Source organism: Carcharodon carcharias, chromosome 14 (assembly GCF_017639515.1).
Source record: "Carcharodon carcharias isolate sCarCar2 chromosome 14, sCarCar2.pri, whole genome shotgun sequence".
Lineage (NCBI taxonomy): Eukaryota > Metazoa > Chordata > Chondrichthyes > Lamniformes > Lamnidae > Carcharodon > Carcharodon carcharias.
In genome coordinates, this window is record NC_054480.1 from 113,312,169 (window position 1) to 113,336,002 (window position 23,834).

The window sequence follows — 23,834 nt, forward strand, 5'->3', positions numbered from 1 at the left end:
CCTTTTTTAACTGCCTGGAGGTACAGCAGTACATCTTAATGAGGAAATAGAATAGGGGGCAGGGAGGGACCCAATGATGGTAGGAAGCAATGAGAAATAATATCATAGCCATCAGAATTCTTGACATATACAAAGATAGGGGACATAAAGTTACGTTCGCTGGTATGCTTATTACTTGGAATGGAAAAAACTTACCGTAAATCGTGGCAAATATGTAGACCTGGCACATAAATTGATCCTATTTTTCCAGCCTCAAAAATCGTGTTTTTGCATATACTAGGTGTATAAGATGGTCCCCCTTTTTAGCCATGACATGCTAAACTTACATTAGCAGTCAGCTTCAATTTTTCACAAATGGATGTTTGATTTACCAGTATCTTATAACTGGGCGCAAGGGGTCAAGCAGGTGATACGGGCTGTGTCACAATAATGTGTGGGACTTTAAGCACGCCCATTCTTTGCATTGAATGATGGCATTTCAAAATGGCGACCACTTGTACCCACACCAGTGGTTCGCATTTATGCATGTTGTCCAGTTCAATCCCTTGCTTTTGGGGGGATTTTTTGTGGCTTTAAAGGTGGACTTTTATGCCAACATCTACGGTAGGTTAGAAAAACACATTATTAAAACTGCATGAACAGATAATAGAGTACTTTCTTGACATTTCCCAAGGGCTGTTATTATATCATTGTGAGTGCTTGGCTGAGTTTCAAAAGATACAATCATCTCTACAGGGGTTTCCAAGCCTACAGTTTGATTGACAATTTAAAGTGGCTATTAAAGAATTAGTTGTTTTTTGACGTGGGGTCTGAATTTGTTTTTATAAGAGATTAACTATTTGAAATTTGAAAGCTTTGAATGTACTTTGAATGTACACAATCAAATGTGTAAGAGTGAGAGCTGTATTAGATTTTTGGAAGTTTATTTTCATTTCCACATAGCTCCTGAGGTCTGTGCATGGTAAATACTTGGTGAGTGGCAATGGACATGACATGGAGGTATGAGGGACCATGGGGGAATTTTGAGAGGCTGTTGGGCAGGGGAGGGGATGTGTGTGAGAGAATGTGAGGACTGGAGACTAACAGATTCTAAAACAATTGAAATGAAATCCTAGAGTAATGGGGCAGGTCTTCTAACCAACACGGCTCAGCCCCTGCCCACCCCCATGGCCGCCAACAATCTGCTTCTGGGGTCAGCAGGCCTGACTCTTATCCCCCTCCTGCCTCACCTGAGCGAACATTTGGTCTAATGGGGTCCTTTAAACCGAGGTGGGTCTGCCGAGTTGGGGAATTTCCCAACGGGAAAATCAGCCAATAGTTTTTTTTTTAACTCATTGATTTACTGCTTTGAATTTTGAGGATCTAGATGTTTTTTGAACAGAATGGTTTTGGTCCTCCAGTGGGTTAAATGTTAAATCAGAACACCAAGATCTGTTCATATCAACAACTTCAGATATATAAAAAAATGAGTACAGGAGTTTTAAGTTTTATATGCGGTTGAAGATGATCTGTGTCTTGGAGGTCCATGAGTATTAAAAGCTTGAGTACCCTGGTCGAAGGGTAAGATGGGAGCACTGCGCATAGTTGTTATCTGTTTAATTTTCTTGTGCTAGCATTTCCTATAGGGCTTTTTCTCTAAGATACTGCTTGGTATGTTTCATACTAAATTGTAAAGAATTGTAAAAAGGAAACAGCTCTCAATCCAGTAGCTGGACTATCAGTCCTTGACTGTGTGCTGTAGAGGAGCAGTCAGAATGATATAACATCTATATATTGAGCCAACCCTTCAAGTTTTAATCTTATTCATTCAGCATATGTTGGGGAGAGAGGAAGTAGGGGGTTGGGGAGCATAATTAATTCTTCATCTGTCTTGTATTTCTGGAAAGGGAATTGGGAGCAGTAACTACAGTTCACTGCTTCCAGATCAGCTATACAAAGCCCCAGTTAGACCACACTTGGAGTACTGACCATAGGTCTGTGCAGTTTACCAGAATTTTCTCTGGACTCCAAAGGTTAAATTGTGAGGTGCAATTACACAAACTAGGGTTGCACTCCCTGAAATTTAGGAGGTCAAGGGGTGATATGTTCAAAGTTTCCAGGATATTAAGCGGACCAGATAGGGTAGATAGAGAAAAACTATTTCTGTTCGTAGGAAAACCCAGGACTAGGGGACATAGTGTAAAACTTAGAGCCAGATATTTAAGGGGTAAAATTAGGAAACACTTCACTACAAAGGGTGGTTGAAGTTTGGAACACTCATACATGAAGCACAAAACATTAGCATGCAGGTTCATCAATTAATTAGGAAGGCAAATAGAATGTTGGCCTTTATTGCAAGGAGAAAATGTATAGTAGGGAAGTCTTGCTACAACTGTACAGGACATTGGTGAGACCACACCTAGCATACTGCATACAGTTTTAGTCTCCTCATTTTAAGAAAGGATATACTTGCATCGGAGGCAGTTCAGAGAAGATTCATGAATTTTGATTCCTGGGATGAAAGGGTTATCTTATGAGGTTAGGTTGAGCAGGCTGGGCCTATATTGATAGTTTAGAAGAATGAGAGGTGATCTTATTGAAACATAAGATTCAGAGGGGGCTTGACAGGGAAATGCTCAGAGGATGTTTTCCTCGTGGGGGGATCTAGAACAGGGGGCATTATTTCAGACTAAAGGGTCGCCTATTAAGATGTAGTTAAGAAGGAATATTTTCTCTAAGAATGTCATAAATTTTTGGAATTCTCTTTCCCAGTGCTCTGTGGGGGCAAAGTCACTGAATATATTTGAATCTGAGTTAGACAGATTCTTGAGCTATAAGGGAGTCAAAGATTATAGGGAAGAGGCAGGAAAGTGGAGTTGAGGCCATGATTAGATCACACGATCTTATTGAATGGCAGAGAAAGCTCGAGGGGCCATGTGGCCTACAGCTGATCCTATTTCATGTGTTCTTATGTTACACAAACAACAACTGATGCTAGATAAATTGTGAATTTTAAAACTGAAATTGATGGATTTTTATAATCCAAATACATTAAGGGATATGAGGAAAAGGCACTTATATGGAATTAGGCCGCTGATTTGCCATGACCTCATTGAATGGCAGAGCAACCTCCAGGGGTTAAATAGCATCTCCTGTCCCTAATTTCCTCAATAAGGAGTAAAACTCCATGATGTCAGGGAGGAAAGATCCTTCACAGAATTCTTATTCCCAGGCTTGTCTTCAAATAGCTTTAAAATCTAGAAAAAGTCATGAATATCTATCTAACGCACTGCCTTTCTAACATGTCATGGGTGATGATCACATATTAAGGTGAAACTGTGATGTAACTGCTGCCTCAGAGAAAGAAAAGCAATGCCATTTATTATGAGGAATTGTCATCTCTAATCTCTACTTCTAACATGGCTTTGGGGCACATATGGTCCACCATCCCTTCACCTGTGATCCTGAACCTGAGATTATGGTCAGCTGGGTTTGGGATTTTGCAGAAGACATTCAATGTGTTCACCTTCCATTCTCAGTGTAGGATGAAAAAAGACTTGCATTTAACACCTCTTTGTCCTTTTGTCTATGACATCTTTTGGCTATTTCCACCAATCACTGGCCTCTATCCGGCTTTACTTGTCCCACCCCCTTAAACCAGCTTATATTTCACCTCTCTTCTATTTTTCCTTGGTTCTGTTGAAGAGTTGTACGGACTCAAAACATTAACCGTGTTCCCCTCTGCAGATGCCGTCAGACCTGCTGAGTTTTTCCAGGTATTTTTATTTTTGTTTTGCATTTGTACAGTGCCTTTCATGATCACATATCATCTCTGAGTGCTTTACAGTTAATGAAGTACTTTTGAAGCGCAGTCACTTGTTTTGAAGGAAACATGACAACCAATTTATGCACAGCAACTCCCACAAACAACAAGATGATTAAGATCAATTACTCTGTTTTTGTGATGTTGATTGAGGATTAAATATTGGTCGGTACACCAGGGCTAAGTCCCCTGCTCTTTTTCAAATTAGTGCTGTGAGATCTTTTATGTTCACCTGAGGGGGCAGATGGAGCCTCAGTTTAATAGTTCATCTAAAAATTAGCACCTTCAACAGTGCAGCACTCCCTCAGTACTGAACTGGATTGTCAGCTTTAATTTTTGTGCTCGAATCCTACAGAGGAACTTGAACCCAGAACCTTGTGACTCAGAGGGGACAGCGCTATCAACTGAACCATGGCTGACAAGAGAGAAGAAAACAAAGGAATGAAATCCAGTTTCCATAAGTGCAGATGTTAGGGCTGTGTTAGAACCATAGGGCTATAGGTTTAGTGGAAGCATTGACTCTGTGGCATTCTCCTGTGTAAGTGCTTTGCTTCCTCAGCAATTGCTGAAATATTGGAATTTTAAAATTTAACAGTTCACAGCATGGAGGAATTTGTGAATATAATCCATGTGTTACCACTGACGGATGCAGCATTCCTGAGAATTGCCATCATTCAAAATGGTGCATAGATATTTTGGCCTCAACAAAGCTAGTGAGTGATTTATCATCATAACCTTGATTTAGAACAGTAGGAATAGTTAAAACTGTCCTCTTATCCTCCATTTTCTCTCATTCTTGACTGAAGATACTGCCGTGCTGGGGTACAATTTGATGATCGGAAGTTGTACATTGCCTCTCCCAATTGACAGTTTGAATTCTCTGATGCTTAACAGCAAGTGTCAGCAGGACTCTTCTCTCTGTGTAAGTATGTACATGTGTACGTGTTTGTATAGGTTCTCACACACATTCAGGCGTAGGGCATAATATAGTGATGCAGTGAATATCCTGATGGTCTTACTCCTCCATAGCCCAGAGTGCTTTGTGCAGTTATTGCCGATTATCCCTGTTTAAGATCAGTTAATTCGACCCAGACAAGGAGGAAACCTGAGACTTTCTGCTCTCTCTAAAGTATTGACCCTCTCTCCTTTAAATCTGCCATCTTCACTCTCTCTTCAAAACAAAGCCTTGAACACATGTTACAAATTTACCATCCCATCTCCAATTTTTTTTCCTCACCAAAGTCCTTGAATGCATTGTCACCTCAAATCCATATTTCTTGGAACTCCATGTTTGAATCCCTCTAATCAGGTTTCCACCCCTGCCCAGTACTGAAACAGCTCTTATCAAAGTCACGTGACACCCAATGTAACTGTGACAAAGGTAAGCAATCCCTCCTCGTCATTCTTGACCTGTCTGCTGCCTTTGACACAGTTGACCACACCATCCTCCTCCGATACCTCTCCTCTGTTATCCATCTGTGTGGGACAGTGCTGACCTGATACAATTCTTATCTATCTATTCGTAGCCAGAGGCTTCTCTTCCTGCTACCGTACTGTACCCTCTGGTGTCCCCTAAGGATCTACCTTTGGTTCTCTCCTGTTTCTCAGCTACACACTGACCCTCAATGACATCATCCAAAAACAAAGCATTAATGCCATACCGAATGAGCAGAAATTTCCTCCGTCTAAGTATTGGAAGACCGACCTCAGTCCCCACCAGAAACTCCGTTCCTTAGGCACTGACTTCATCTCTCTCCCTGGCAACGTCTTGAGGCTGAACCAGGCTGTTTGCAACCTTGTTGTGATATTTTGATCCTAAGATGAGCTTTCAACCTCATATCCATACCATCACTAAGATTACCTATTTCCATCCCTGTAACTCCCAACTCTGCTCCTGCCTCAGCTCATCTACTGCCAAAACCCTCATCCATGCCTATGTTACCTCTAGCCTTGACTATACCAACACTCTCCTCTGGCCAGCCTCATGAATTCTCCCCTTTAGAAGCTTGAGGTCATCCAAATCTATCCTGGACGTGTCCATACTTGGACCAAGTCCTGTTCACCTATCACCTCTGAACTCACTGACTCATATTGGATCTCAGTCAAGCAATGCCTTAATTTTAAAAATCCCATCCCTGTTTTTAAATCACTCCATGGCCTGGCCCCTTCTTGTCTCTGTAATCTCCTCCAGTCTCACAACCCTCTGAGCTATTTGTGAGATATCCCTATCTGTACTCATCTAATTCTGGCCTCTTGAGTATGCCCGCTTTTGATTTCTCCATCATTAGTGACCACATTATCCTGTGCCAAAGCCCTAAAGCTCTGGAATTCCCTCCATAAACCTCTCCACCTCTCTTACCTCTTAGTTCCCCTTTAAGATACTCCTTAAGCTTATCGCTTACACCAAACTTTTGATCATGTGCCCTAATATTACCTTATGTGGCTTCTGTAAGGTACCTTGAGATGTGTGATTACATTTAAGGTGCTACATAAATACAAGTCACTGTTGAGAGGCTTTGTACCACAACAAAGTGATGTCTTTAACCACTGACCCATTCGGTACAGGAATTCAGGTGGCTTTCTCCTTCCCATACTTGGTGTTGGGGGGTGCGGGTTAACTGAAGTTAATTGCAGCAGCCCCAATACAACCTGGCTCAAACTCCGTGCAGAATGAGGATTAAACCTGGAACCTTCTAGTACATGTGGGGTCAGGAAGGGGGAGAGAATTGTCCTCTTTGTTATATGTGTAGTATAATTGTAAATTGTTTTCTTTGCATTTGGCGCAAAAAGGAAATCGGGGAAATGCTGGAAATACGCTGTTAATCCAGCAGCGTAAAAAGAAAACTCATTAACATTTTGGGTGTGACCCTTCCTTGATTCTGAGGAAAGGTTTACCTCCAAAACAGTTAAGATCCCTTTACACAAATTCTGACTGACGTTCAGGTTATACGCTGCATATCCTGTTGTTGGTGTATTATACAAAACACACCAGACCAAACGAAAGCAGAAATTCTAATGTCTAATTTGTGAAGTTAAGTGTGCCTGTCTGTGTGCTTATCCCCCCCTACCCCCAGCCCCTCTCCCCTAACCTTCAGCAAGTGGTGATCATATTAAAGAGAGAAGAATGTTTTCCAGCTGTCTGCCTGACAGGACCTGAAAGGGTGTCTGTCATCAGCCAGTGAGCAGGACAGGGCAGGGCAAACCTGGACTGACGGCTTCCAATAAAGAGTGTTTCCTGAACTCTTCTTACAAGTATCTTGACTGGTGCACACTCAGGATTCCTGTGCGATCCAGCCCCTTGGGCACTTGGTGCTTTTTGTGTTGATTAGCACTGCCCTGTTCTGCTGTGATTTACCCAAGTCTTTCACTTTACTATTGATCAGAGCCAGCCATGGAGTGTGAAGACGAAGTGCAGGAAGGTAAGGGGCGGAATAGAATCAAACTGCAAGTTGAAACGAGTCCAGCTTTCTCTATAGATAAAGTATTCTGAAGCTGGTTCTGTTTAACCAGATAGTCACCTCCGTGCACCTGGGGAAGCTTTAAAAAAAGCCATTAATAAATCAGATTACTAAAAACAAACTTTGAAAACTACTTCTGTAAGTGGCACTGAAAGTGAATTTGAACAAAACTTGGTCACTTTTTAAAAAAACTTGGTATAGAAAATTTCAGGAAAACTATATTTTTTTCTCTCCCTATGTCCTTTAAGAGAAGAGAGGTTACCACTGTCAATAGTATGTTAATTATATTGTTTTTATTCTTAAGATGCATAGGTAAAGAGCATTGTTTAATTAAGTACACATATAAATAGGGAACAGCTGGAAAAGTCAATAAACTTAGTAAAGAAAAGCTGTGTGTCTTGGCTTTGACTTAACCAACTGGCTTGAATTCTATTAACAACCATTGGGGAACTGTGGGTCGAGCATAATGAATTATCAGCAAGTTCACGGCTATAGGAGAGTACAGAAAACTCGGAGACAAAGCCCACAAACAGCATCCGTTTGCTTTGCGGTCAAGTTTTGAGTAATCCAATAAGACGATGTGTCTACAAGTTGGATCTTGATCAGGCACTACAGAAATAATAGTTCTGAAGCGCGGAAGGACTTTTTTTCTAGAAGTATCTCCAGCCTGTCGAACTTCATAGCCTTCATGTCAGCAAAATAATAAGAGGAGGATGCAAATTGAGAGCCAAAAACTGTTGGAATCCTGTATATCTGCAAGTAACAGTTTGAACCTGGCACCTGCTCCCAGCAATGCAGAACTGAATTATACTGCCAGCTATGTACTGCTCTCTAGCCAGAGGAAATGTGGCTCTTTTATATTTGCTTGCCCAAGTGTCCACTAACTTTAGATGTCAGTTGTCAAATTGTTATATTTCAAGACTTTTGATCATTTTTTTTTGGTATTCATCAAAACAACTTAGGAATGAGTCATAGTTAGGTGTTCTTGTTTCAACAGAAGTTGATTTTGCACAGTTTTTAAAAAAAGCTTTGGATTGTAGCCACTTTTGGACAATGAAGATACACATTAAAGCCAAACTAGCCAGTTTGTGGAACTCAAGGCTTGCAGTCTATCTTAAACCGAGACAGTGAGGGCCAATTGAGCATGGTGGTTCCCACTGATGAGAAAAGCAAAACATGTTTTCTTTAAACCCACATCCTCAAAAGAAAGGAGAATGGAGCCAGTTTTGCTGGTAGACCTTCTGGTGAATTTCCTGAATAAGGAAGAAGTCAAAGAAACTGCACTCCCACTACTGAGAACTAGAGTTTAATGGGGAGACTAGCCCAGTCAGTTAGCCGGCTAGGCTTTGGGAAAATGCTTTGCCAAGCAAGGGAAAACATGCTGATCTCAAATTCAGACTTAGTCCAAATGAGAAGGGTGACCATAAAAAGTTTAATCAAATCCACTCAGAAATAGTGTGGCCTGTGTTTATAATATTTTCTTGTTCTCTAGGAGGGTTTGGTGGTTGGTTGAATTGAGGAAGGATTCAATTACTTTTGTTATTTTGCACAATAACTTGTCTGTAAAATAATGCAGTTCAACAAGAGTCTGAGATAGGTAGAATATCTAGTTCAGATTCCAATTGGATCCTTTTGTTATGTCCCAGGTTACCCTTTATACATTTAGATATTGGGCAAAGTGGACACACTCCTGTAAGCTACTAATGAGAGTGGCTGGCACCTGGGAAAATACCTAAGGCAGGCAGACCCAAAACTAGTAACATCATAAGTTAGCTAATGGAATTCTCTAGAAGCAATAAAAAGGTTAAAAATGAAGTTTACAAGAGTACCCCAGTTGTCTGGTGGAAGTATTTAAACTTTATTTTCCACTGGCTATATTTGCACTGCAGTGCGTGTGCAGATGAAATGAGGCAAGACTATCTCCTTTGGCTGATCTGTGTGTTCAGGCAGCTTATGTTCTATCACACAGTTTATCTTGATGCAATGCTGAAACCCATTTTCAATGACTCAAGTTATATGCTTTATGTTCCTCCTAACCATACAAGTTATAATTCCTTGTGGCCCAATTGTGTGTTTATGTTCCTTGAGTGTATTGTTAACTTAAAGGTAATAATCACAAGACATTTTAATAATTATCATCTCCAAACATATTCATTTTTTTTAAAAAAGTGCAAAGCATTGATTTGTATTTACAATGCATCACATTTAATTGAGGCATTCGTTTTAAATTAATGCCGTACAACATACTAATGCTTTTTGAGTACAAATTACTGTAAGTCAATCAGTCTTGTAATGTGTCCCTGCCTAGATCCGTGACAGCAATCTAGCTGCTATTGTTGTCTAAACTTCAGGGTACTTGCAGCTGCAGGATGTTGCGAGAGCTCAGATACATAGGATATGTGCAGATGAATTGGTCCATTTTAGCTCACGCATCCAGAATTTCCAAAAATATATTCTCCATCCCTCCCTTTCCCCCATCCCACCATCTAACTGTTCTTGAATGAGCCTAAGATTTTTTTTCTCTCCCATGCTTGACTGTAAGAATATTCAAATCTGACACACCACGTATAGCTGCAACACTATCAATTTATTATGTTTGATCAAGTCTTTGACACAGTCAATGTCTCGAAGGAAAGACATACAGAGAAACAAACACAATTACTCTACTTTTCTCTGGGTAGAAAGGTAACCTTCATCAATCCTAGCTACTAATGTGAAGGAAAGCTCAAGATCTTTCTAGGCCATCATCTCTCTCAAACACTGTCCTTGCTGATTTATTATGACATGACAAGTTTGATTGTGAACAACGCCCCCAGCAATGATATAGTTCCTTCAGTGACCGGATGCAAACTTGTTCACTAAGTAGGGTGTAATTAATCACCCTGAGCTCCATTGTGCTACCCCTTTATCCCAAGATTGTCTTGGCTATCTCATTCAACAATATGGCCACAAAAATAAGTCAACAGGCACAAATCGCACATCCTACTCTCCAGGAAGCTAGACAGTCAGATTAATCATACCCTAACGCAACAAACGATATAGCATCCTGGGAATGAACAACTTTAACCATTTCATTATTTCTAGCTACAGTACAAATCCACAAGCTATTTACAAGCGAAAAGAAAGCAAAAACTCATAATATGAAATTAAACCAAATCCTGACCCTACATATTTATGGCTTTGTAACTTGGATATCTCACACTATGCTAAGACGATTCCAAATTTAACCCAATCCATCGTTTATGATAAAAGTAAAATACTGCAGATGCTAGAAATCTGAAATAAAAACAGAAAAAAGTTCTGGAAAAACACAGCAGGTCTGGCAGCATCTGTGGAGAGAGAAATAGAGTTACTGTTTTGAGTCTAATATGATTGTTCAGAACTGAGGAGAGGTAGGGATATGATGGGCTTTACGCTGTTGAAAAAGTGGAGAGGACAAGGGAAACAAAATAGAAGATCAAGGATAGGTTAGAGAGTGGGGGAGACCGATTGACAAAGGGACAAAGCGAACAGTAATGATAGTATTAAAGACTAAAGCAGGTGTTGATAGTGTAATAAAGACCAGTACAGTCTGAAGGCAAAATAGCAGAATGTGTTAATAGCAGGAAAAGCATCAGCGCTGAGAGAAAGCAAAACATGAGATACAATACAGGTTGGTACTTGTTGGGGGTTGGGGGGGGGGGGGGGGGGGTGGGAAGTGGGGGGAAAATTAAAATGGTGCATAGAGTTCATGGTCTGATGTTGTTGACCTCAGTGTTGAGTCCAGAAGGCTGTAAAGTGCCAAATTGGAAGATGAGATGCTGTTCCTCCAGCTTGCATTGGGCTTCACTGGAACATTGTAGCAGGCTGAGGACAGAAATATAAGCATTAGAACAAGATGATGAATTGAAATGGCAAGTGACAGGAAGGTCAGGGTCATGCTTGTGGACTGGGTGAAGGTGTTCCACAAAGCGGTTACCCAGTCTGCATTTATTCCCCCCAGGTATAGAGGAGACCGCATTGGAAGCAGCGAATACAGTGGGCTAAATTGAAAGAAGTGCAAGTAAATCACTGCTTCACCTGGAAGGAATGTTTGGGGACTTGATCAGTGAGAAGGTAAAGGGGCAGGTGTTACACATCCCGCAATTGAATGGGAAAATGCCATGGGAAGGTGTTGGGGTTAATAGAGGAGCGGACCACGGTGTTGTGGATGGAACATTCCCATTGGAATGCTGACTGGGAGGTGAGGGGAAGATGTGTTCAGTGGTGGCATCATGCTGGAGTTGGTGTAAATGGCAGAGGATGATCCTTTGAATATGGAAGCTGGTGGGGTGGAAAGTGAGGACAAGGCGGACCCTATCATAGTTCTGGGAGGGAAGGGAAGGTGTGAGGGTAATGGTGCAGGAAATGGATCAGACACGGTTGATGGCCCTGTCAATCACAATGTGGGGGTGGGGGGGGGGGGTGGAATTCCCTCCCTGAGGGAAAATAAAGACTTGTCAGAAGCACTGTTGTGCAAGTTAGCATCATCAGAACAGACGCAACAGAGATGGAGAAACTGGGAGAATGTAATGAAGTCCTTACAGGAAACAGGATGTGGGCAGGTGTAGTCAAGGTAGCTGTGGGAATCGATGGGCTCATAACAAATATTGGTAGGCAGTCCATCACCAGAAATGGAAACAGAGAAATCAAGGAAGGGAAGTGTCGGAGATGGACCATGTGAAGGTGAGAGAGGGGTGGAAATTGGAAGCAAAATTGATTAATTTTTCTAGTTCCAGATGAGAGCATGAAACAACACTGATAAAGTCATCAATGTACTGGAAAAAGAGTTGTGGGCAGGGGAGGAGGGATGCCACATACCCTGCAAAAAGACAGGCATAACTCGGGCCCACGCGGGTACCTGTAGCCAGACCTTTTAGCTGAGGATCATCATTTATGACTTGGTGTCATACCATAAGATACTCTCAGTTATCAAGGTTAAAGAGATCCAGTTACCCCAATCTTTCCTCATAACTTAATTACCTGAGGCAAGTAATCAGCCTTGTTCCTCTTCTCTGCACTGCCAATTGTTTACTTTGTCATGGCAACCAAAACTGAACACTACTTCAGGTGCCACCTGACTAGTGCAGTTTACAATTTTAGCTTGTCTTCTGCCAATTTAAACACAATTAACCTGGTAATATAATTAAATATTCAGTGAGCAGGCTCAGAATGTTCCTAACATGGCTTTGGGACTATATTCCAAATTTAATTCAATTTCAGAGGGTCCTCCTTCTTACCATTGGCTGGAGTTGTACCGAAAGGCACTGAGCGTAGATTCCCATGTCCACTTTTTAAATATTTGGTGAACTTTGGTGAACAAGGTTGAGAATGTTTATGCTGTGGAATGGAATAGTATTTCCAATTATCATACAGTATGATATTAGGGCATAGAAGGTTAAATTATGAGGACAGGTTGTATAAACCTGGCCCTTGAGCATGAAAGATTATTAGGTATTTAAGGAATCGAATAGGATAGATGCTGAGAAATTATTTCTTTTCTTTATTTTTTCATGGGATGTGGGTGTCGGCAAGGATTTGTTGCCCATCCCTAATTACCTTGAGCTGAGCAGCTTGCACCATTTCAGAGGGCAGTTAAGAGTCAACCACGTTGCTGTGGATCTGGAGTCACATGTAGGCCAGACCAGAAGGATGGCAGATTTCCTCCCCTAAAGGACTTTAGTGAACCAGATGGTTTTAACATAGTTTTACCAGATGATAGTTTCATGGTCGCCAGTACTGAGACTAGCTTTCAGTTCCAGATTTGTTAATTCCAGCTGCCACAGTGGGATTTGAACCCATGTCCTCTAAGCATTAGGCTAGGCATCTGGATTACTAGTCCAGTGACATTACCACTATGCCAGCATCTCCCTATCTCAGGTGGGGAAATTGAGAATGAAAGAGCATAATCTTATTCGAGCTAGACCATTTATGAGGGAAGTTAGAAAGTACTCTTCCACACAACAGATAGTAGAAATCTGGAATCCTCTCCCAAGAAAGACTATGGACGCTGGCTTGATTGGAGCTTTAGAGACTCATTTTGATAAGTAAGGGTATCGGGGGATATGGCACAAAGGCAGGTAAATGGAGTTGAGGTGTAGCTCAGCCACAATATAATTGAATGGCAGACTAGACATGCAGGGCTGAATGGCCTACCCCTGTTTCTCAGATTCCTAGGTATTGTATTGTGCAACTGCTTAAAAAGTAAACTCCTTTTCTCTGCTTCAGGCTTTGAACACAAGGACATACTGGGCTATTAACATCATTGTGGTCCACCTCCCGGACCCCAGAATTCAACAGACATCATTTTACATGTAATCTCTCTAAATTGTTTTTTGAATAAGTTCACCGCAAATATTCACCAGCCTCTGCATCAGGTAGTTAAATATAAACTGTTCACCAATTTCTCTCACCTGAGCTTGAGTATGTGTCTGAGCACAGTGTCTCCTACTACATTCAGGTGACTACTTCTACTCCCTAGCCTGAACATCCTGAACCCTTTAAGTTAAGATTGTCAGGTAGAAGCAATCTTGCACTGTGGACCCATATCCATACCACAGTTTTATGTCTGTACCCTTGCAGCCTGCAGAGTAACCAGTCTGCTTTTGAACTCTGCTCCCGGGCATGAATGAATTAGATGTCCTGCACGACACAGTTCCTCCCTGTGTCTATCTTAAATCTGGTTGTTTATAGAGTATTCGTAATCAGATCAGTACACTCAGGGGCAAATCTGGGCTGGGAGGCTGTATATTTGCAAGACAAGATTTGTAGAGGTTGATGCGACATTGTTAAAGTTGAAAAAATGTTCAAGAAAAATGGTTAACTTGAATAAACATCATTAATTCTTAAGTGTAGAAATTGAAGATTACATTTTTAAAGCCCATTCACTTTATGAACCTAATTTAGTGTTAGATGAGGGCACCAGGATTTGGGATTTGCCCCTTGTTAGACTGTGGAGCAGATTCAGCAATGGCAACTTCAAGCGTAAATCCTTCTGGTCACATGGTTGCTAGGATTGTTGACTCTGGACATATGCCTTAAGTTATCACCACATGACCAGCTGCCTCCAACTGCCCCGCTCCACTCTCCTGTCATTGGTCAACTGACATGTCCACCTTCATTGTGTGCTACCTTCCTTGACTAACCCTGATGGTTTGCTAAAAATTGTGTTTGTAACTTCAGTTTTCTGGTCAGCGTCTTTCTCTGCTGATGACAGAGGATCTGTAAAGATCAACAATGTCGCCAGAAGCCCCTCAGAAATGCTCCTCATAAGGGTAGCGCCTCTGAAGACACTTCTGTTGCCTCAGTTGAGGGAGCTTTAACTTGTCTGATTATTAACAAACTCTTAACATGTTATTGCTGCTAATGAACACAAGGGACTTGACCTATGTTTATCCAATGCAGCTCAGCCCCAGATCTTTCCTGGGTCTCGTGAGTTGCCATCAGACCTCAATTTAGAAGTCCAGAGGTGAAATCTTTCACTTATCGCCAGTTCTTGCCCTTGAAAAGAGGTGATTAGCAGGGCACCTAATAGAAGTATATAAGATATTGAATGGTATATCCAGTCACAGGTATATCAACAGGTGAAATAGACTTTTGATTAGGGTAATTGAATAAAAAAATTGTCTAAAATAATTGAACACAAAGGGTGGAATTTTTCTGCTCCTGCCAGCAGCGGGTTGGGCACGGAATTTGGTGTTTTCCGCCGGTGGGAATACGGTTTGGAATTTTGTTCTCCCAACTTTGACCGCAGGTTAAAAGCGGCTCAAGATTCCTATAGATCTACATTGGGAACCACATTTGCATTCGTTTGTGTATCATGATTGCTCATCAAAAGGCCAACTTGCCGGAATTACGTTCCACCTCCAATTGAATACCCCACCAGCAGATAATTAGGTCAGTCTGTTTCATGGCAGTGTATAAGTGGTGTGCACCTGGCGAGCTTCACTTCTTCCATGACTTTGAGGTCCGTAGATGTCGTTTTCTCCTTCTTGGGGACCTTGTTTAACTTGACTCGAGTGTCATTAGCAAACACTGTGCCAAGGCTGGACAAGGGAGGCAGGCAAAGGCTGGAAGGGGCAGTGGGGGGTGGTGAGGAAGGGTGGAGTGAAGGCTGGACATTGGAGGCAGGCTTACTGGGGAAGTGAGGGGAGAGTGCCCGGGGATGGAGGCGGGATTTGTCAGGGACAGGTTCAGTGGGGAGAGAATGTCCAGGAAGCGGGAGTGTTTTAGAGGGCGGGGTCAGTGGTGTCGATGGTAGGGTCCTGGGGGAAATACTCATGGTACTGGTGATAGGAAAGGACAGTCACAGTCAGGGGGGACATGGGATGCAGTAGGGTGGCATGTCCAGGGTGAGAGTCTGATAAGTGAAGGTCTCATCAGGTATGTCATGGAGGTGGACAAGACAGGTGGCTCGGATAAAGGAGGGGGCAGGGTCAGGGTGGGCATGAGACAGTAGTGGGTTGTCGGCTCTGAGGGGAGTAAATGCATGTGGAAGTGGATTGTCATAGAATCCAGGGTAATAGGGGAGGCTCAAGGGGTGACAGCAGGGAGAGGAATGGTGATATTGGGTGTGTCTGTGGTGAGTGGGAGAAGTTGGTGGATTACAGGGGGGAGGGTAGAAGGTGGCGGAGTGAGTTTGAAAGGTGACGTGCACTATTTTTCCAAATACACCTTGACCACACAGTTCGTTAGTCAATGAGGTCCCTCGAGTTGGGAGAAGGGTCTTTTCAGATGGGTGGAGTTCAAGGTCAGCACATATGGCCAGTTAAAGGGGCACCCTAATAATTGAGACAACTGAATGTCAAAGATGCTCACTTGTGTTCTTTCTGTGGTGAAGCCTGCATTGCAGCAGGTTTGTTCCTGGCTCATGGGTCCCATCCACCTTGCTGGGATCTCAATGTTGAACTGCCTTTCATTCTGTGCCATTTGCCATCAGCTGAGTCAGAGACTGGGATGAAGAGAGGGAGGTGGAATGCCTCCAAGGTGCACAGCTGGTGGACGGCAGCCAACTCGTGATTCCAAATCTCCATCCTCCTGGGTAAATGTTTATGGCTGACAAAGGATCATGTGGTTACTCTTTCTATGCTGCCAAGGCAATGGTCTGTCCATAGAGTTCTGAGGGTAGTAGAAACGAGCAGAAAATTGTTCATGTGAGGCTTCTTTCACATGGTTCTAATCACCCTGGTCATACACATTCATGTATGAATGGGAGGAAAACCCATCTCTGGTCCTGCAGGATGTCCTTTACCTGGAATGGGTGGTAGAGGGATGCCATGTCTAGAAGGAGGCCATATGAAGGGCTTAGCACTGCCCTGCTGGATTTGAGATGGAGGGAAACCTGTAAAGGACATACTCACTCACTAAACGTATCACTTCAATTCGTTCACACATCCACTGAGAAGTCAAAGATGCAGGCTACAGGCAACCCTGCCTTAGTGATGGCCCCCATGCAGATGAAGAGGAGAAGGGCCCATCGCCAAATGGCACAGAGCCAGGAGGAACGGGGGCTTCAGCCACAAGAGGCAGTAGGACCTCTGAGGTCAAGAGGATGGCGAATATGGACCATTTCAACAGTGAAAATCTAGCTCGACCATGGGTGTATCGCCGGTAAAGATGAGCAAAAGGCAATGCCGGAGGTATCTTCACATGTCCTGGGATGTGGTTGCTCACACCAGCTAGCTTCTCCAGTAGAAGCTGTAGCTGCAAGGACTCTGGGGGAGTGGTGCAGAGCTCCTGGCCTGCAATGAGTGAATGTCCATCTAGATACCCTCTAAATATGATTCCAGCACATTTGACCCCATGAGGTAATGGTGGGGCAGGCGACTCCTGCCTGCACCACCACAAGATTCACCAAGCTCCTCACCAATCTATAATTAATGAGCTGAAAAGCAGAAGATCACACGTGTTCGCTCAGCCTGCCGCCCAGCAGAATCACACCAACTTTCCCACCCGCCACCATCCCCAGAATGGAAAATTCTGCCCAAAGCTTGGAAGACGTGAATGGGGGAATAAATTGATGGGTTTACAAGGATGGGCTGAACGGGCTTCCTCAATCTGATCCATCTAGTGAAAGGAATTCAGGAGTCTCTGACATTGAACAGGTTCTGTTGGGAGTGGTAGCAGGAGCAGATCAATATAAACAGACACAGCAGTACATGAAAATGATGAGTTTATATTTGAGCACCTCCCCTTCTCCCCAGGAATGTTTAGTATGATTACAAAAGTGCCTTTATATTACCGCAATGCCTCCAGAGTGGGAGTAGAAATCTAATCTACAATTGTAATAGAAATGGCACGCCAGAAAAACAACCTTTTGAATCTGCTGTAATGGAATCGCTGAAGCTTATTTTTCCCTAAGTGGTTGATGAAGAAAAAGGTGTTAAATTGCATTCATCAAACAATGAATAGGTTAATAATATTGGCAGTGAACTGTGAACTGCAGAGATGGAAATACAAAGGAAAAATCAAACAATGTTATAGTTATGAAGTTAGTGGAAGCAGCTTCCATAGAAATTGATAGGAAGGTCATGGTTTGTGGGGTTTGTATGTTCCTTGGAAGAATACTAACTATCCCAAGCTCCCAGTGCTACTCTACTCACCCCCCTCCCCACCTTCCTGACCCCTCCCCACATTCACTTACATTCCAACATGGCAGCTATATGCTGAGAATTTTACAATGCACTGAATACTCGGAATGCTGTTTGCAATTCTGGTCACCATACTACACTGGAGAGAGTGAAAAGAGAATCTACAAAACCAGGGATCAGAAATGTAAAATGGTCCCGAATAAATCCAGTAGGAAAATCAGGAGAAACGTCTTTACCCAGAAAGTGGTTAGAATGTGGAAGTTGCTACCCCATGGGGGAGATGAGGCAAATAACATAGACACAGTTAAGGGGAATCTTGATAAGTACATGAGAGAGGGAGGAATAGAAGGACCTGCTGATAGAGTTAGATAGAGTGGCAGGAGGCATGTGTGATGTGTAAACACTAACGCTGACTAGTTGGGCTGAATGGCATGTTTCTGTGGTGTAAATTTGATGTAACAAGCCTGATCCCAAGTGTGAGGGAACGAAGTACAAAGAAAGAGTAGAGAAACTTCAACTGTACAATCTAAAGTGAAGAAACTTTAAGGAGCCTTACAGCGACTTCCATTTATACAGAACCTTTGGTGTGCACAAAAAAATTACAAGTTGCCTCACTGAGGGATGTAAAGAAAATAGACATGGAGCCAGGAGGAGTGACTCAAAGCTTGGCTAATGTTTGTAGAGGTTGAGAGACCAGCAAAAAGAGTGTTGGAGTAGGCGAGTTGGATTGGGTGTGTGGTAATACGCAGGATAAGTCCAAAGTCCTTTGAGACTATATAGTTTCACATGGAGACGTAGAAAAGTAGTTCATTTGGACCAATGGTCATCTGCCCAGAATATTCCTATATTACCAAGAAACTGGTATCCATGAAATTTCCTTGTTGGTATGAAGACATTCTTTTAAAAATTGGCAGATTTCAACTGTTACACCTGCTCACTCTGATTAGATTACTCACTAGTTATTTATGATGCGTTACTAATATTTCCCCCCTTGAGGTTCCATAACTTTGACAGGTGCCAACTATTGCTTCTGTTGGTCATTGAATCTATTCCATTGTTGGAAGGGCCTTGAAATTTAAAATGTTGTTTTGGCTATCTATTGGTGAAAATGACAACCAAGATTTGAGGCTTTTGGGCAACTCTGGCTGTTTAGTCAAATGAATCCTGGCCTTCCTCAAGTATCCTTTTTAATGATATTATTGCCCTTAAAGAGTGACCCTTTAACCCAAGAAGACGACAGGAATCTAAATTCTGTGGAAAGTTGGAGCAAGCTAAAGGGGGCCTCCTGTTTGGAGAAGCAAAAAACTCGTGATTTTAATTTTCAGGATTATAAATAGAATCAGCAAAGTTGATCTGAACAAATTGTTGACTATTGCTGAAAAAGAGACATTTTGCCAAAGCTTTTTGCCTTGCACTCATCAGGAATACAATGCAAGGGCAAACAACAAATTTATACTGTTTGAGAAGAGAGTTCTGATTGGTTGCAAAGTAGACTCTGATTGGTAGAGGCATTGCAATGGAGACTACACCAGTTGATTGTGACTGACAGTTAACTGCCAAGCTTTGTTTGAAATTTAAACCAGGCAGCATGACTCTTGATTGGTCAAGGCATTGCCCTGAGGAAGAACCAGTGAATGGCTGTCACATATATTGTTTAGCTCAAACAGGCACAATGTGTGTATATGTTCTTGCTGTCTGCAAAGAATAGGGCCCTGGTGTATTAATATATGTAACTTCCAGAACATGCATATGCGCCACACAGCGAACCTGACTGATGACCTTAAATTGGTTGTCAGCATAATTTGTAGCACTCTGAGGATTATTTAGCAAATGTTGTCTAACTGTGAAATCACATCTAATGTTGAACACTGTGTTTTGAGTTTTGCAAGCATGGACTGGTTGGGTATGGTCTGTATCCTGTTTGTTGCGAACGATGGAAGTGTTATGCTGTTTGTTATGATCCGCCAGTCTTTTGGGACGTATGGCCTACATACCTAGCATCACACTGGCACTGAAATTCATATATCACGTTACTCATTTGTGTAATAGGCGGAACGCCTTCTTGGCTTGAAAGCAGCATTCTTAGTGGTGAATACCACTCGTGTCGCTTCTACATAGTAGCAACATGAACCAGCTAGCTTTACCTGTTGCTCAAATTTTTGAGACACCTTGTCCTTCCAAGATAATCTGATGTAATCTGGGCACTTTTCAGTGCTGAAAGTGATGGCCTTAAGCTCATTCAAGAGTCTGTGTGATATACAGTGCAAAATGATCTGATCAGGGTAGCCCTTACCCTGCAGGATGCCTTTGATATGCCCTATTTCAGCATCAAGCTTGCATGGTAAGCAAATGGCTCGGGCCCTATTTACGAGGTTGCCGATGAGGCCAATCTTCTAGCGTGTGGAATTGTAGGAATCCTAACGTATGTATTGACCAGTCAAGATAGGCTTGTGGTAGAGATCCCCCTGGCAGATTCCTTAGCTAGTACATCAAGGAAGGGGAGTTAATCTAACTGCTCCATTTCAAAGGTGAATTTGAGCGCAGGATGGAGCCCATTAAGACATGTAAGGAAATTATTATATGCAGCTTCAGATTTAAATACAGCAAAGGTTAGGATAGGCATGGATAAGATATGACGTAAAGTGACATCACCCTATCTTTTCTATGACCGGTTCTGCACAGCATGAATTGGCCAAATGGTTGGGTGAATTATTGCAACCAGTTTTGAGCAAGTTTTCCACATACAGGGTGAAGGATTCCTTCACGTTTGCAAAGATCATACAGGACTTGCATATCGATAGCAATGCTGTGTCCATGTGCTCATTTGACATTGCTAGCCTATTCACCAATGTTCCACTTAAGGAAGCCATAGATATTTGTGCTGCAGCACTATATCATGGCAATCTAGTCCCGCCACCATTGTGTGAATCTGTATTCATTGCACTTATGAACTTGGCAACTCGCGCAGTTGAGTTCAGTTTTAATAACACCATATATGTTCAAATAGATGGTGTTGCCATGGGATCCCCTCTAGGCCCTGCTCTCGCCAACATCTTTGCTGGGCTCCATGAGAAATGTGTCTTCGATGGAATGACCCCCAACCTCTTACCCCTTGCATATTTTTGATACGTGGATGATATGATCAGATTGTTTCGTGTTATATATTGTGCAAACTCATGAACGAGCCGAGGGCCACCATTTTCGGCCCTGAAAAGTGCCCAGACTACATCAGATTACCCTGGAAGGGCAAGGTATCTCAAAACTTTGAGCAACAGGTGAAACTAGCTGTTTCACATTCACATTGCTACTATGCAGTGGCAACACGAGTGGTATTCATCACTAAGAATGCTGCTGTCAAGCCAAAAAGGCGTTCTGCCTACCACATAAATGAATAATGTGGTTTATAAATTTCAGTGCCAGTGTGATGCTAGGGTATGTAGGCCGTACACCCAAAGACTGGCGGATCATATCAAACAGCATGTCACTTCCATTGTCCGCAACAGACAAGGTAGAGGCCACACCCAACCAGCCCATGCTTGCAAAACTCAAAACACAGCGTCCAACATTATATGTGATTCTGCAATTGGGCAATGTTTGCTAAATAATCCTCAGTGTGCTAAGAATTACACTGACAACCAAGTTAAAATTGTCAGTCAGACTCTCAGGGTGATGCATTTGCGTGTACTGGAAGCTACATATATTAACGCAGCAGGGCCCTGTTCTTTGCAGACAGAAAGAACGTGTACACACATTGTGCCTGTTTCAGCTAAACAAAATAAGTGACAGTCATTCACTGGTTCATTTCTCAAGGCAATGCCTTGACCAATCGGAGTCGAACTGCCTGGTTTATTTTTCAAACAATGCTTAGTAGTTAATTGCTAGGCACCATCAACTGTGCATTCACCATGGCAATGCCTCTACGAATCAGAATCCACTTGCTAACCAATCAGCGCTCTCTTCTCATGCGGTATAAATTGGTTGATTTTCCCTTACATTGTAATCTTGCGAATTGTCCTGATGAGTGCAAGACAAAAAGCTTTGACAAACTGTCTCTTTTTTTTTCAGCAATACTCAAGCTCTGTACTACCAAACCACAAATTGGTGACTGCTGAAAGGTTCAAATCTTAGCGAGCATAGATTAGAAGTTGGAATTAATTAGCGAAGTCAGCAGAATTTATTCACTTGACGATTGATTTGTTGAGAAACATTGATATGACAACTAGCATTTATATCATACCTTTAACAAGGCAAAACATCCCATGTCACAGGACTGTTATCAAACAAAATTTGGCACTGACTCACATAAGGAGATATTAGGGCAGATGACCAAAAGCTTGGTCAAAGAGGTAGGTTTAAAGGAGAAAAGAGAAATAGAGGGGCAGAGAGGTTTAGGGATGGAATTCCAGAGTTTTGGATCTCGGCAGCAGAAGACACAGTTGCAAATGATGGAGCGAGTAAAATCAGGGATGCAGAAGAGGCTGGCATTGGCCGGAAATCTTGGAGGTTTTTGGGGCTGGAGGAGGTTACAGAGACAGGGAAGACAGGGATGCGAATTTTAATATAAATGGACTCTAGAGAATCATAACTGAGGGATTTGGTATCATCCTAAAAGGATAGACATGGTTTTTCAGTTTCCAAAGATGCATCTGTGTTTTGCCTATTACATGATATTTGCATCATACTCCACCAAACACATACCACTCAAGTTCCAAAAGTTTCCTTTATTTTTAACCAGGATTTGCACCAGCTTAGGCTGCACTAGATACTGCTAAGTTTTGAACCACACTCGGTTTTCAAAAGGGCTACCCAGAGATATTGAAAGTGTAAAGTCAGCACCAAAGTTTTCTTTCAAAAACACTTCATTTTTAACTATTTACTTCCGTGCCTTGTGATGTGGAGAAATCAGTTATTAGGAAATAGAATTATTTGTATTAACTGTAGAAACATCAGAGTTCAAACCATAATCCCTTTCCTGCCTCTATTCAGTGTGCCAACTGGTTTTATGCTAATATTTGTACAACATCTTTTATATAGAAGCATTTCAAAATGCTTCACACAATGACTTCCCTCAGGAAATTAAGTCACTTATCAGATTGGTAAATGTAGTAATCATTCTGTACTGGCAAAGTCACACAATGTGCTATGAAATGAATGACCAATTCATCTGATAGTTGACAAGGAATGTTGGCTTGGAAGCGAGGATACTTTGTGTAGTGCTTTGGACCTTAACATCCACTTGAGCTTACAGACTGATCCCTTAATGTTTCATCTGAAAGATGGTATGTCCGACTGACTGCATAGCACTTCCACAGTTTTGCACCAGCGTGCCAAGACGGGTTGTGCTGAAATCCATCATCTCCTGACCCCAGAGGCGACTGTGCTCCCAACTGAGCTGACCTAAAGCTGGAGAGAAAATGAAGTTTTGAGTTGTCAGTGTAAATGGTTGACATACCGCAGCTAGAAAAAGCTTTGCAAGGCATGTTGCTTCCTGTTATCCAAAGACTGCTGTGTTTGAAATTAGAATCTGACATTCCACACCTACATAGATGCAGTGTTACTATAGCATTCCGAGCACTAACATGTAGATGCAGCAGGTTAGATCAACCTACTGTTCACAATTAACTGCTCAAAGTCACTCACTACTGTTGAGCTGACATTGTTCCTGGTGTGAATCTTGTTTTATGGGGTATTTACACTACAAGTTTAGACTCAGTGTGAAGCATATGTTGGCGCTAAACTTATGACAGTATAAATCAGGTCACAAAGAGAGGAGGAGTGAGATTTTCTCCTCCCGGAGTATTTTCCTCCTGGCATCAGGTCAGACCTTGGTGCTGGATTCAGGCTGTATTTTACACTACGACAGTTGTGTTGGTGTGAAGCCACTTCAACCCAAAACCACATGGTAATAAGCAATTCCTGACCTGACACCAGGGCAAGATACACTGGGAGGAGGAAATCTCCTTCCTG

General features: G+C 42.3%; 1 protein-coding gene across 5 annotated transcripts in view; it reads left to right on the forward strand.

The window, feature by feature from the left end:
* Window positions 1-23,834, forward strand: part of tnfaip8l1 (tumor necrosis factor, alpha-induced protein 8-like 1) — a 56,809-nt gene that overhangs the window by 18,501 nt on the left and 14,474 nt on the right. Inside the window, exons 1-2 of one of the 5 annotated variants that reach the window (XM_041205150.1) lie at window positions 3,741-3,755; window positions 4,609-4,724. The exons of 2 other annotated variants lie outside the window; for them this stretch is intronic. Coding sequence is in view for 1 of the 3 variants with exons in the window: in XM_041205147.1 (XP_041061081.1) it covers window positions 7,194-7,221 (28 nt within the window). In the remaining 2 variants the exon portion in view is untranslated. Of the gene's footprint in view, window positions 1-3,740; window positions 3,756-4,608; window positions 4,725-7,022; window positions 7,222-13,516; window positions 13,593-23,834 lie in introns of those variants that run through there. 2 more of the 5 variants (XM_041205147.1, XM_041205152.1) reach the window with 2 other exon arrangements.